At 37.9% G+C, this 14,052-nt stretch overlaps 1 protein-coding gene across 1 annotated transcript in view; it reads right to left on the bottom strand.

Moving 5' to 3' along the window:
- The window catches only part of LOC118836301 (solute carrier family 2, facilitated glucose transporter member 5-like), a 50,896-nt gene that overhangs the window by 13,905 nt on the left and 22,939 nt on the right, over window positions 1–14,052 (bottom strand). Inside the window, exon 5 of the mRNA XM_036743632.1 lies at window positions 7,093–7,245. Coding sequence (XP_036599527.1) covers window positions 7,093–7,245 — 153 coding nt within the window. The remainder of the gene's footprint in view (window positions 1–7,092; window positions 7,246–14,052) is intronic.

Here is a 14,052-nt window from a genome sequence, read left to right as displayed (position 1 = left end):
ATTCTCTAAGTATACCATTGTTTCAATAATCCAGCTAGCAGCTGCTGTGGGGGTGAAAAACCAACAACAACCAGCTCACAGAATGCTGCAAGCCCAGGTTCTTTTGATCTGCTTTACTAAGGAAAGCAACGTTAAGGGGTCAACAATCTCAATTTAATGGAATATACAAATATCATTCACTTAGTTCAGGGGGAAAAGCCAGCACCCTGAACTTCAGAGCAAACATAATGAAATTACAAACATCAACAGACAGACCTTGTCTGATTCAAATCTCAATACATAGTTACCAGAGTTTAACAAAGTTTGAACATCCGGTTTACAAGCTGGAAGGCTCTTAGCTACAGCTGCCCAGGGTCTCCACATCAGCACACCACCAAGAGTGAGAGCCCTAAGCAAATAGCTCTGTCTTCTCTTTTTATGCACTCTTTAGCAGTCATCAAATGTTATCTGAGTGACCAGAACTTAAGCTCTTACTATTGGCTCTGGAGTTAGCACCTCCCCCTAAGACCTTGAGGGCTTCATGCCTACATTGACTTAGCACCTAATAGCTAGGGGTTTTGGGCCTACTTGGGAGCAAAGATATAATCAGACCTCCCTTCATGGGCCCCACCTGGAGCCCCACCTTAGTTACCTAATTTAATCAAGGAGACAAAGGCCAAAACTCTTCAAGGGCACTTGGTTGACTAAGTGCTAAGAGACCATCTTTATTGCCAATACAACCATCTAAGTATACCATCACATCATCTGTAGTTTTGTTTCCTCATTGCTTATTCTAATTCCTTCAATTTCTTTTTCTTTTTTTATTGCTAAAGCCAACATTTCTAGTACAATATCGAATAATAGTGGTGATAATGGGCATCCTTGTATCACCTCTGAGCTTACTGGGAAGGCATCTAGCTTATCCTCATTACAGATAATGCTTGCTGATGGTTTTAAATAGATAGTACTTATCATTTTAAGGAAAGCTTCATTTATTCCTATGTTTTCTAGTGTTTTTAAGAGGAATGGGTGCTATATTTTGTCAAAAAGCTTTTTCTGCATCTGTTGAGATAATCACACGATTGATGTTGGTTTTGTTATTGATATGGTGAAACAGTAAAGCAATAATAACAATGTAGATGATAATTGTCAAAATGCCTATGTAGTTCTGTATCGCAAAGTATATGAAACTCTCCACATAGAAGGTAGAAGAAGCAAACCATTTATTCAGACACCAGAGAACTATATCCCACAAGCCGTTTATCTAGTCTACCACAGCACTAAAACATTCCACACACAATATCACAACCTGGAAACTCGCCATCCCAAAACCTCTCTGACACCCTGCTGGGGTCCTCCCCAAAACAAACTCACAGTACAGCTGAGTCATCCTGTTCAGTTCTAACAATCACGTGGGCAGCCACTAGCAGCCACCAGCAGCCATATTATATTTCTCCTCTCTCTCTCTCTCTCTCTCTCTCTCTCTCTCTCTCTCTCTCTCTCTCAGCATTTCTGTGTCATAACATCCTTTTCCTGTCAGGAAGCTCCTTCCACCATGTAACTTAGGCTTCTTGTGATATAAGCAGGTCACTTGGCCTATTAATGGGTGGAAAAGATCCTCAAATCAAAATTGTTAATACACATGGTCAATTATGCTGATAGTTTTCCTAATGATGAACCAGGCATACATGCCTGGTATAAATCTTACTTGGTCATAGTGTATGATCTTTATGATATATTTCTGTAATCTCCTTGCTAATATTTTATTTAAATTTTTTACATCAATATTCATTAGGGAAATCGGTCTATAGTTTTCTTACTCTGTTTTGGCTCTTCCTGGTTTTGGTATCAGCGCTATATTTGTGTCATAAAAGGAATTTGGTAGGATTCCTTCTTGGCCTATCTTTCCAAATAGTTTATATAGTACTGGAATTAATTATTCTTTAAATGTTTGATAGGATTCACTTGTAAATCCATCTGGCCCTGGGGATTTTTTCCTTAGGGAATTTATGTATGGTTTCTTCAATTTCTTTTTCTAAAATGGGGTTATTTAAGTATTCTATTTCCTCTTCTGTTAATCTGGGCAATTTACAATTTTTGTAAATATTCATCTATTTCACTTAGACTGTCACATTTATTTGTATACAATTGGGTAAAATAACTCCTAATAAGTGCTATGATTTCCTCTTCATTCCTTCTTCATTCATTCAGGGATGAATTCACCCTTTTCATTTTTAACACTGGTAATTTGGTTTTCTTCTTTCCTTTTTAAAATCAAATTAGCCAATGGTTTATCTATTTTATTGTGTTTTCCCCCCATAAAACCAGTTCTTAGTTTTACTTGTTAGTTCAATGGTTTTCTTACTTTCAGTTTTATTAATCTCTCCTTTGGTTTTCAGGATTTCTAATTTGGCGTTTCATTGGGGATTTTTAATTTGTTCTTTCTCTAGCTGTTTTAGTCACATACCCAGTTTATTGATCTGTTCTATTTTATTGATGTGAATATTAAGAGATAGAAATTTTTCCCTAAGTACTGCTTTGGCCGTATCCCATAAATTTTGGTATGTTGTCTCATTATCATCATTCTCTTTGATGAAATTGTTGTTTGTTTCTATAATTTGTTCTTTAACCCACTCATTCTTTAGGATTATTTAGTTTCCAATTAATTTTTAATCTATCTTTTTATGGCTCTTTATTATATATAATTTTTAGTGCATCATGATCTGAAAATGATGCATTTAATGTTTCTGCCTTTCTGTATCTGATTGTGAGGTTTTTATGCCCCTAATACATAGTCAGTTTTTGTGTAGGTGCCATGTACCACTGAGAAAAAGGTATATTTCTTTCTATGCCTTTTCAATTTTCGGTGGTGTATCATATCTAAGTTTTCTAAAATTCTGTTCATCTCCTTAATGTCTTTCTTGCTTATTTTTGGTTAGATTTATCTGGTTCTGAGAGGGGAAAGTTGAGGCCCACCACTAATATAGTTTTACTGTCTATTTTCTCCTGGAACTCATTTAACTTCTCCTTTAGAAATTTGGAAGCTATACCATTTGGTACATATATGTTTAGTATTGATATTATTTCATTATCTATGGTATCTTTTTGCACGATATAGCTTCTTTGAGCATCTCTTTTAATTAGATCTGTTTTTGCTTTTGCTTTGTCTGAGATCATGATTGCTACCCCTGCTTTTTTTTTCTTCAGATGAAACATAATATTTTCTGCTCCAGCCTTTTACCTTTACTCTTTGTGTGTCTTTCTGCTTCAAATGTGTTTCTTTAAAACAATGTAGGATTCTGGTTTTTAATCCACTCTGCTATCCACTTCTTTTTATGAGAGAGTTCATCCCATTCACATTCACAGTTATGATCACTAACTGTGTATTTCCCTCCATCCTAGTTTTCCTGTTTACGCTTTTTTCTCTTTTCCCTTTCACCCTGTTCCTTCTTATCAGTGTTTTGCTTCTGACTATTTCCTCCCTCAATTTTCCCTCCCTTCTATTTGGCCATCCCCTCTTCAGACCCCCTCCCTTCCTACTTCCCTATAGGGTATGATAGATTTCTATACCCAATTGAGGGTGTATGTTATTCCCTCTTTGAACCAATTTGGATGAGAGAAAGGTTCAAACAATGCTCACCTCTCTCCCTTCTTTCCTTCCATTGTAATAGGTCTTTAGTGCCTCTTCATGTGATGTTTTTTACCTTATTCTGCCTCTCTTCCCTCTTCTCACAGTACAATCCTCTTTTTCATTCTTTTTTTTATATATCATCCCATCAAAGTCAACTTATACCTGCACTCTCTATGCATACTCCTTCTAACTGCCCTTATAGAGATACAATTTTTAAGAGTTACAAGTATTATCTTATCCAGTGTAGCAATATAAACAATTTAACCTTATTGAATAACATTTTTTCTTCCCTATTTACCTTTTTATGCTTTTTTTGAGTCTTGTATTTGAAAATTGAATTTTCTTTTCAATGCTGGCCTTTTCATCAGGAATATTTGAAAGTCACCTATTTCATTTCTCCTGAAAGATTATGCTCAGTTTTGCCACGCAGTTGATTCCTGGGTATAATCTAAGCCCCTTTTCCTTCCATATTATTATATTCCAAGCCCTCTGATCATTTAAAGTAGAAGCTGTTAAATCTTGTGTAACCCTGATTGTGACTCCTCAGTATGTGAATTGTTTCTTTCTGGCTGCTCACAGTATTTTCTCCTTAACTTGATCATTCTGGAATTTGGCTATAATATTCCCAGGAGTTTTCATTTCGGGATTTCTTTCAGGATGTTATTTGTGGGTTCTTTCAATTACTATTTTACCCTCTGGTTCTAGGATACATCAGGGCAGATGTCCTTGATAATTTTTTGAAAGATGCTGTCCAGGCTCTTTTTTTTTATCATACCTTTCAGGTTGTCCAAGAATTCTTAAAATTTTCTCTCCTGGATCTATTTTCCAGGTCAGTTGTTTTTCCGGTCAGGTATTTTGCATTTTCTTCTACTTTTTCATTCTTTTGATTTTGTTTGATAGATTCTTGATGTCTCATAGAGTCATTAGCTTCTACTTGCTCAATTCTAATTTTTAAGGAATCATTTTCTGTTAGCTTTTGTGCTTCCTTTTCCATTTATCCAATTCTACTTTTTAAGAAGTTGTTTTCTTCAGTGGATTTTTGTACCTCCTTTTCCCATTTTTTTGTGCTTCCTTTACCAAGTTGTTGACTCTTTTTTTGATGATTCTCTTGCATAGCTCTCATTTCTCTTCCCAATTTTTCTTCTACCTCTCTTTTTTGATTTCTAAAATTTTTTTTTGAGCTCTTCCAGGAGAACTTTTAGGACCTGAGACCAATTCATAATTCTTTTTGAGGCTTTGCATGTAGGAATTTTGGCATTTTTGTCCTTTCCTGAGTTTGTTTTTTGATCTTCATAATACCTTTCTATGGTTGGGGCTTTGTTTGTTTGTTTTTTCTCATTTTCCAGGTTATTTTGTGACTTTTAAAGTTGATTTCATGGGATACAGGAGGCGCTGTCCCAAGCTTCTTGCACAATTTGCTGTGCCAGGGGCTCCAGGGCTGGCAGCTCACCTGCTGTGCTATGCTGCTGGCCTGCTGAACCAGGAATTCAGAGCCTTGGCTGCTGATCTATGCTAGGACTATGCTGGGACTCCTGCTGGCTTACCTGGAAGCCTTCTGAGCTGGGTTGCTCTCCTTTTATCCAAGTGAGACAGACCTTTCCTGCAGTCCTTCTAAGTTACCTCGGGCTGGAATATTGTTTCAGCCTGTTCTTTTGTGGGTTCTGTTACTCCAGAATTCTTTTTGAATCTTGATTTAAAGTTGTTTTGAGGGAAATTGAAGAGACCTTAGGTAACTTTCTGCCTTTTCTCCACTATCTTGGCTCCATCCGGACCTTTAACTTTCACACCTTCAAGTGGGTGATTTGATTAGTAATCTTATTTTCACTTTTGAGTTAGCAACTCTACCCATTTACAGCTATGTGCGGTAGAGAAAAAAAAATGAGAGGTATGATGCGCACAAGTTTGTGGAGGGGCTGGTGTCCTAGTAGGTGCTTTACTGTTCTTGTTCACCCTACCATTATAAAGAACTCCCTGTGTATTCATTATGTATTTTCATTGTTTTCCTTTAAAACTCAAGTTTTGTATTACAATTATGCCCCCAAAGCATAATGCAAGTCCTTTGGGCTCTCAAGCTAAGTATGTGAAGTCGATGGTGCAGCTTAGTAAGAAAATAAAAGTGTTAGATAAACGTATTGCCAGAATGTCTGCACCTGGTGTAGATTGCAAGTTTGGTGTTAAAAAATTAATGATTATATCTGCAGAAAGGAGGAAAGTATTTCAAGCAGGTGAGTCTTTCACAAGTTCCAGTGCCATCCACCTGAAGAACAGAGTGTTGGAGGTGATGTCAAGATCTTGCCAGTTTTGTGGTCTTCTGGCAGCAGTGACTAAAGTTCCAGCAACCTCTACCTTGGTTCTCAGAGGGCAGCCAAGGGAGGGAGAGGGGTTTACAGTAGTATAGTATACAGTACAGTGTCTCATACTTCCTTCTGACACAGTGTGAGATTTAGGTTAAAAAATGTCTTAGTTTTAAGAATTTCATTTGCTGTATGGTATTTATCATACAATTTCATGTGTTATGAAAAGTGAATTATTGTCTGAAATTAATTTTTTGATTGAGATGTTAGCAAAAAGGTCACAGAATTATAGAGAATTACTAGCTAGAAAAATGTTTTGCATGTTACCAATTTTATTTTGTGTACAGCATTTTCTGGGTTATTTCATGGTTACTATGTTAAGAAACATGCATATTATCAGCATTAATGTTTTGTTATAAAGCATTACATGCAAAAAAGTGTATTTTCAACAATCTCTACTGAAAGATTACAGTTTTTGGTGGTTATGGAAACCTAACCCTCTATTTCCCATGGGTTCAATGAATGTATCAACATTTGTGTTTTTCACTTTTACTCCATTTTCTAGGGATGTTGCCTCCCATAAAAGTTGAGGATTGACTGTACTAAGTGACAGAGCTGAGGTTTGAACCCAAGTCCTTTGATTCTTCTTAGCCCATTACAACTTTCCCCAAAATACCTTTTCAGACTGAAATTCTCTATTTCCTTCACTCTTCAGTTCAGCCAAACTGCTCTACTTGCTATTCCTACACATTACATCCCATCTTCCAAATCTGTGCCTTTCCATTTTCTTAGAACATACTATCTCCTCATCTCCATCTCTTACAAGAATATCTTGTTTCCCTCAAGACTTTCAACCTCTGTAGGAGACCAGCTCCCCAGCTGCTAATGCCCTCCCTGCTAAAATGACTTCTAATTTCTTTTATACACATTCTGTATTTCCTTCTGTATACATTGTCTTCCTTGACAGACTATAAGCCCCTAAAGGGCAGGGATTGGCTCACTTTTGTTTTTGTATCAGAAGCATTTTGCTTAGAGCCTGGTGTATAGTAAGTACTTAATAAATGCTTGCTGATTAATTGATTGATTCAAAATCCAGCACTCTTTCTAGGCCTACACATCCTCTCCTCAATGCCTGGTGAGAGAAGGGATAACTTCATAACTAATAACAACTGAGCACATTGGTCTTACCATCTTCAGTTGCTAAGATGCTCCGAAAACCAAAGACCTGGGCTGCAAAGATCCCAAAAGTGATTAATAGCTGGGGGACCACACCGATGGCCCCTCTCAGGTTTTGGGGGGCCAACTCTCCCAAGTACATGGGAACCACACTGGAGGACAGACCTGATATGGATAAAATAAAAATCAAATTAGGATAACTTGGTTTTGTTGGATGGAGCAATACCTATCCATGTATCTCTCTGCCATCTCAAAGTTTACAAGAGAATGTAAGGAATGGATTAATGTGTGAATCTTTAATGAAAACCTTCCCTTGTAGTTGACTTGGCTGAAAAGAATGGTTTATAGTTCTAGAGGACCAGAAATAGCCATGGAAATCCCACAGGCAGAGGTCATTGCCTTGAGAATGATATCATTGCTGAAATTCAGATGAATGGATCTTCTGTTCACATTCTTGCCTAACTGGAACTTAAGAGATTTTTATTTTTAAAATTAATAATTTTTTTTAACTAAGCAAAGTCTGCCTTCACTATGTCCCATCTCTTGTCTCCTTAACTGAAAAAAGAAATAAAAACAAAGCCCCCATAACAAATAATGTTAGTCAAACAAAACAAATTCTCACATTGGCAAAAAAAATTATAGTAAAAATAGCTCAGTCTGCACTCTGAGATCATCAGCTTTCTGTCTGGAGTTTAGTAGCATACTTCATCATGAGTCCTTTGGAACTACAGTGGGTCATTGTGTTGATCAGAGATACTAACCCTTTCACAGTTGATTATCTTTGCAATATTGCTATTACTGTGTAAATTGTTCTCTTGGTTCTACTCACTTCACTCTGAATCAGTTCATACAAGTCTTCCTAGGTTTCTCTGAAACCATTCTCTTCATCACTTCTTACAGCACAATAGTATTACACCATATTTATGTATCATAACTTGGTCAGCCATTCCCCAATTGATGAATTAATGGGCAACTCCTCAGTTTCTAATTCTTTGTTCCCACAAAGAGCAGTTATAAGTATTTGAGAGGGGGATATATAGAAACTTTTTCTCTTTGGTGGGTATAGACATGATCCGAGAGATTTGAAGGCCTGAGTGTAAGGAAAAATCTTACCCTCTTATTCTTTGACTTAATCAACATTAAGGGAAGGTTTTTTTTTCACTGTTAAAGACCTGTGGTTTCATTGGTGTAGGGAATCTGAGTAAAGAAACACCCTCTTACAGAATAAATGGGCAACTGTTCTGTAATTTATAGTCTCAGAGAGTTTCCTGGGACACTGAGAGCTTCAATGACTTGTCCACAGTCACACAGTCAATATGTGAAAGAGGCAATACGTGAACCCAGGTCTTCCTGACTCTGAAGAAAACTCTCTATCCACTAGACCACATGGCCTCTTGAACAACATAATAAAAATAACAAGAACTAATACTTATATAGCACTTACCATGTGCCAGGTACTGTGCTAAGTGCCTTACAATTATCATCCCATTTGATACTCCTGCAAATCTGGGAGAAAGGTGCTGTTGGTTTCCTCAACATGTAGCAAAATTCTACCGGAAGGAGAGAATAGGCCAGAGAAATTTTGTTGGGTGAGAGATTTTAAGTTTGGGCATATGCTGCCTTTCCTAGAGAGGGGAGATCTGGGTGGGATGTTGCAGTCAAGATCACTGGGCAACCAGGCAGCAGGAGAGTTCTGGGATCCTAGGAATGGAGATGAGCCAAGGAGAGGAGATGGGAGGGCACAGACACCACACCCCAGCTTGATTACCTTGCCTTAGGCAGTGTGGTAACACAGTAAGGGTATCAGTTTTGAAGTCGAGAGGGAGCTGGGTTTGAATCCTGGCTCTGACCTTCGCTATTTCACTTAATTTCTCTGAATCTCAGGACTTATTTGTCTACCAAGTCATAGATGGACTGTGAGCCACACAGGTGAAAGAAATTGTCACATTGGATTTCCTCACCCTAATAAAAATCAAAACACCAAAACCCATCACAGGCTCTTTGGGATTCATTTCAGGAGGGAGAGGAGGGTGGGGAAGTAGTAGGAGCTGCAGCTTTAGAAAGGGAGCCAGGAAGATGCTGCCCCAATTAGCACCTAATCCTTACAGGTCCTTAAAAAAGGTGTCAGGAACTCCTCCATCATTAGAGCCTCTTAACTTGATTAAAACAATAACAGTGAAGTCAGATTTTTTTAAGGGACACAAACACTGTGGTTACTGTCAGAACTTCCTAAATGCAAATCTAGAATAAACTGTCTTTTTCTTCTTAAAGAATGTACAAGTTGAGGTAGTACCCAGACGGCAGAGTAAAGGCAGAGACTCAGCTGAGCTCTCCTCCAAACCCTTCCAAATACCTTTAAAAATGACTCTAAACAAATTCTAGCACAGCAGAAGCAGCAAAAAGATGGAGCGATACAAACTTCCAGCCCAAGACAACTTGGAAGGTCAGCAAGAAAGGTCTTTTGCACCAGGGTGACAGGGGAGTGTAGTCCAGCGCAGCACAGACCAGGCTCCAGCAAAGCCAGAGCAGGCCATGCAGTGACTGAATCACTTGCAGCAGTGGTGGTCTCCACACTTCTCATTCCACAAATGCTAAGAACAACTTAGAAGATCAGCACCTGGGTGAGAGTGGAGCACAGTCCAGTGCAGACTGCACCAGCACAGCTCCAGCCCATTGGCCCCAGCAAACCAGGAACAGGCCTTGGGATCAACTGAATCAGCAGCTGCAGGTGCAGCAGCTGCTTTTGGAACTCTCAGTCCACAGATGGTAAAGGGGTTGAACTGGTCAGAAGATTACAGGTGTCTTTTTACTAGCTGAGACAGGACTCTGTTGCTTTGCCCGTACTTGGATCCCGGTCAAAGTCATGGGTGGTAGTCCCAGGGTGAGGAGGAGCACTGGCACAGCAGAGCTTGCAGCCACCCCTCCTCACAGTTCTAGGGTGGAAAAGAGTGCTTATGGTCTCTCACAGACAAGAGCACAGGCCAGGAGAGTAGTAAACACCTCTTCTTAGATCATACCAACTTGAATGAACTGAAAACTTACAGGTTATTAAAAGTACCTCTGAAAACAGGTGCACAAAACCCCTGAAACTCAGGACAGTGTACCCTCCACCCTAGAAGCAGAGCCTTACTTTATTTTTTTAATAATAAATTTATTTTTTATTTTTAGTTTATAACACTCAGTTCCACAAGTTTTTGGGTTCCAAATTTTCTCTCCCTCCCTCTCCTCCCCTCTCTCCACTCAAGACAGCATGTGATCCAATGTAGGTTATACACATACTTTCACACTGAACTTATTTACCTAACAGTCCAGTTGTAAGGAAGAATTTAACTAATGGAATAAATCATGAGAAAGGAGAAATGAAACCAAAAAAGAAGGAAAAAAGAGAGAGAGAGAGCGCAAAAAGTTTGCCTCAATCTGCATTCAGACTCCATAATTTTTTCTCTGGATGTGCATAGCTTTTTCCGTCATGAGTCTTTTGGAGCTCTCTTTGAACCTTGCATTGCTGAGAGGAGTCAAGTCTATTGATCAGTCCTTACAGATACCATGTGTCCGTAATCGTGTATAATGATCTCCTGGTTCTGCTCCACTCACTCAGCTTCAGTTCATATAAGTCATTCCAGGTGGTAATGAAGTCTGTGTGCTCCTCATTTCTTATAGCACAGTAGTATTCCATTACATCTATATACTACAATTTATTTAGCCATTCCCCAATTGATGGGCATCCCCTTGATTTCCACTTCTTTGCCGCCACAAAAAAGAGATGCTATAAATATTTTTGTACATACAGGTCTCTCTCCCACTTGTATGATCTCTTTGGGATATAACCCTAGAAGTAATATTGCTGAGTCAAAGGGTATGCACATTTTTATAGCCCTTTGGGCATAGTTCCAAATTGCTCTCCAAAATGGCTAGATCAGTTCACAACTCCACCAACAATGTAATGATGCCCCATTTTCCCCACATCCTCTCCAGCACTTATCATTTTCCTGTTTTGTCATGTTGGTCAATCTGACAGGAGAGATGTGGTACCTAAGAGTTGTTTTGATTATAGTGATTTAGAGCATTATTTCATATGCCTATAGATATCTTTAATTTCTTCCTCTGCAAAGTGCCTGTTCATATCCTTTGACAATTTCTCAATTGGGGATGACTTGTATTCCTATAAATTTGGTTCAATTCCCTGTATATTTTAGAGATGAGGACTTTATCAGAGACACTGGTTGTAAAGATTTTCTCCCAATTTTCTGCTTCTCTCCTAAGCAGAGCCCTACTTTAACAAAGACTTAAAAGTCTGGAAATAATCAAACAACAGAAAAACTCTGATTGTTGAAATTTTGGTGATGAGATCAAAGCACACACTCAGAAGAAGACAACAAAGTCAAAACTCCTTCATCTAAGGCCTCCAAGAAAAATATGAATTGATCTCAGGGCATGGAAGAGCTCAAAAAGGATTTTGAAAATCAAGTAAGAGAGGTAGAGGAAAAATTGGGAAGAGAAACAAGAGTAATGCAAGAAAATCATGAAAAATGAGTCAACAGCTTGGTAAAGGAGACACAAAAAAATACTGAAGAAAATAACACTTTAAACAACAGACTAGGCCAATTGACCATATAGAAAAGGAGGTCCAAAAGCCCACTGAAGAAAATAATTCCTTGAAAATTAGAATTGAGCAAATAGAAGCTAATGACTTCATGAGAAATCAAGAAATGATAAAACAAAACCAAAAGAATGAAAAAATAGAAGAAAATGTGAACTATCTCATTGGAAGAACAACTGACCTGGAAAATAGATCCAGGAGAAATAATTTAAAAATTATTGGACTACCTGAAAGCCTTGATAAAAAAAGAGCCTAGACATCTTTCAAGAAATTATCAAGGAAAACTGCCCTGATATTCTAGAATCAGCAGGTAAAATAGAAGTCGAAAGAATCCACTGATCAACTCCTAAAAGAAATCCCAAAATGAAAACTCCCAGGAATATTATAGCCAAATTCCAGAATTCCTAAGTCAAGGAGAAAATATTGCAAGAGCCAGAAAGAAACAACTCAAGTATCATGGAGCCACAGTCAGAATAACACAAGATTTAGCAGTTTTTATACTAAAGGATCAAAAGTCTTGCTATATGAAATTCTGGAGGGCAAAGGAGATAGAATTACAACCAAGAATCACCTACCCAGCAAAACTGAGTATAATCCTTCAGGGGAAAAAATAGACATTCCATGAGATGGAGAACTTTCAAGCATTCTTGATGAAAAGACTGGAGCTGAATAGAAAATCTGACTTTCACATACAAGACACAAGAGAAGCATAAAAAGGTAAACAGCAAAGAAAAATCATAAGGGATTTTAATAAGTTTAAACTGTTTATATTCCTATACAGGTAGATGATACTTGTAACTCATAAGACCTTTCTCATTGTTAGGGTAGTTAGAAGAAGCATATATAGACAGAGGGCACAATTGTGAGTTGAATATGAAGGGATGATATCTAAAAAATAAAATTAAGGGGTGAGAGAGGAATGTGTACTGGGAAAAAGAGAAAGGGAGAAGTAGAATGGGGTAAATTATCTCACATAAAAGAAGCAAGAAAAAGCTTTTGCAGTGGAGGTGAGGGAGGGGGGAAGTGAGGGGGAATGAGTGAACCTTACTCTCATCAGAATTGGCTCAAAGAGGGAATAACATACACACTCAATTAGGTATAGAAATCTATCTTACTTACCCTACAGGAAAATAGGAGGGGAAGGGGATAAGAGACAGGGAGGGGGGGTGTGATAAGAGGGAGGACAGATTAGGGAAGAGGGTAGTCAGAAGCAAGCACTTTTGAGGAGGGACAGGGTGAAAGGAGAGAGAGAATAGAATAAACGGGGTGGGGAATAGGATGGAGGGAAATACAGTTAGCAAAAGTAACTGTGAAAAAAATTTTAAGGCAAGTTTCTCTGATAAAGGCCTCATTTCTCAAGCATATAGAGAACTGAGTCAAACTGATAAAAAAATAAAGGCCATTCCCCAGTTGATAAATGATTAAAAGATATGATCAGTTTTCAGATGAAGCTTTCTATAGCCATATGAAAAAAATACTCTAACCCACTATTAACTGGAGAAATGCAAACTAAAACAATTCTGAGGTACTACCTTACACCCATTAGATTGGCTAATAGGACAGAAAAGCTAAATGACAAATATTGGAGGGAACGTGGGGAAAATGAGACTTTAAGGCACCGTTGGTGGAGCTGTGAATTGATTCAACCATTCTGTAGAGCAATTTAGAACTATGCCCAAAGGGCTAAAAAACCATGCATACCCTTTGACCCAGCAATACTACTACTAGGTCTGTATCCCAAAAAAGATAAAAAACAAAAAGGACCCATATGTACAAAAATATTTAAAGCAACTCTTTTCTGAGGGTAAAGAATTAGAAGTTGAGGGGATGCCCATCAATTGGGGAATGGCTGAACAAGTTGTGGTATGTGATTATGATGAAATACTACTGTATTATAAGAAATGATGAACAGGATGCTCTCAGAAAAACCTAGAAAGACTTGCATGAGCTGTTGCAAAGTGAAATGTACTGTGTGCAAAGTAATAGCAATGTTGTAAGATGATCAGCCATGAATGACTTAGCTCTTCTCAGCAATGCAATGATCCAAGACAGCTCTGAAGGACTTATGATGAAAAAATGCTGTCCATCTCCAGAAAAAGAGGTTGGTGTCTGAATACAGATTAAAGCATACTTTTTAAAAAACCTTATTTTCTTAAGTTTTTTTCTTGCCTATATTTTCTTTCACAATGTGGCTATTATGAATATGTTTTGCATGACTACACATCTATAACCTATATGGAGTTGCTTGCTTTCTCAATGGAGGTGGGAGGGTGGGGAGGGAGGGAGGGAAAGAATTTGGAACTCAATATTTTAAAAAATGAATATTGAAAATTGTTTTTACATATAACTGGGGAATAATAAAATACTAAAAA

Source organism: Trichosurus vulpecula, chromosome 2, assembly GCF_011100635.1.
Source record: "Trichosurus vulpecula isolate mTriVul1 chromosome 2, mTriVul1.pri, whole genome shotgun sequence".
NCBI lineage: Eukaryota > Metazoa > Chordata > Mammalia > Diprotodontia > Phalangeridae > Trichosurus > Trichosurus vulpecula.
The sequence above is the reverse complement of the archived record's forward strand: the minus strand, read 5'-3'. Positions and strand labels throughout refer to the sequence as shown.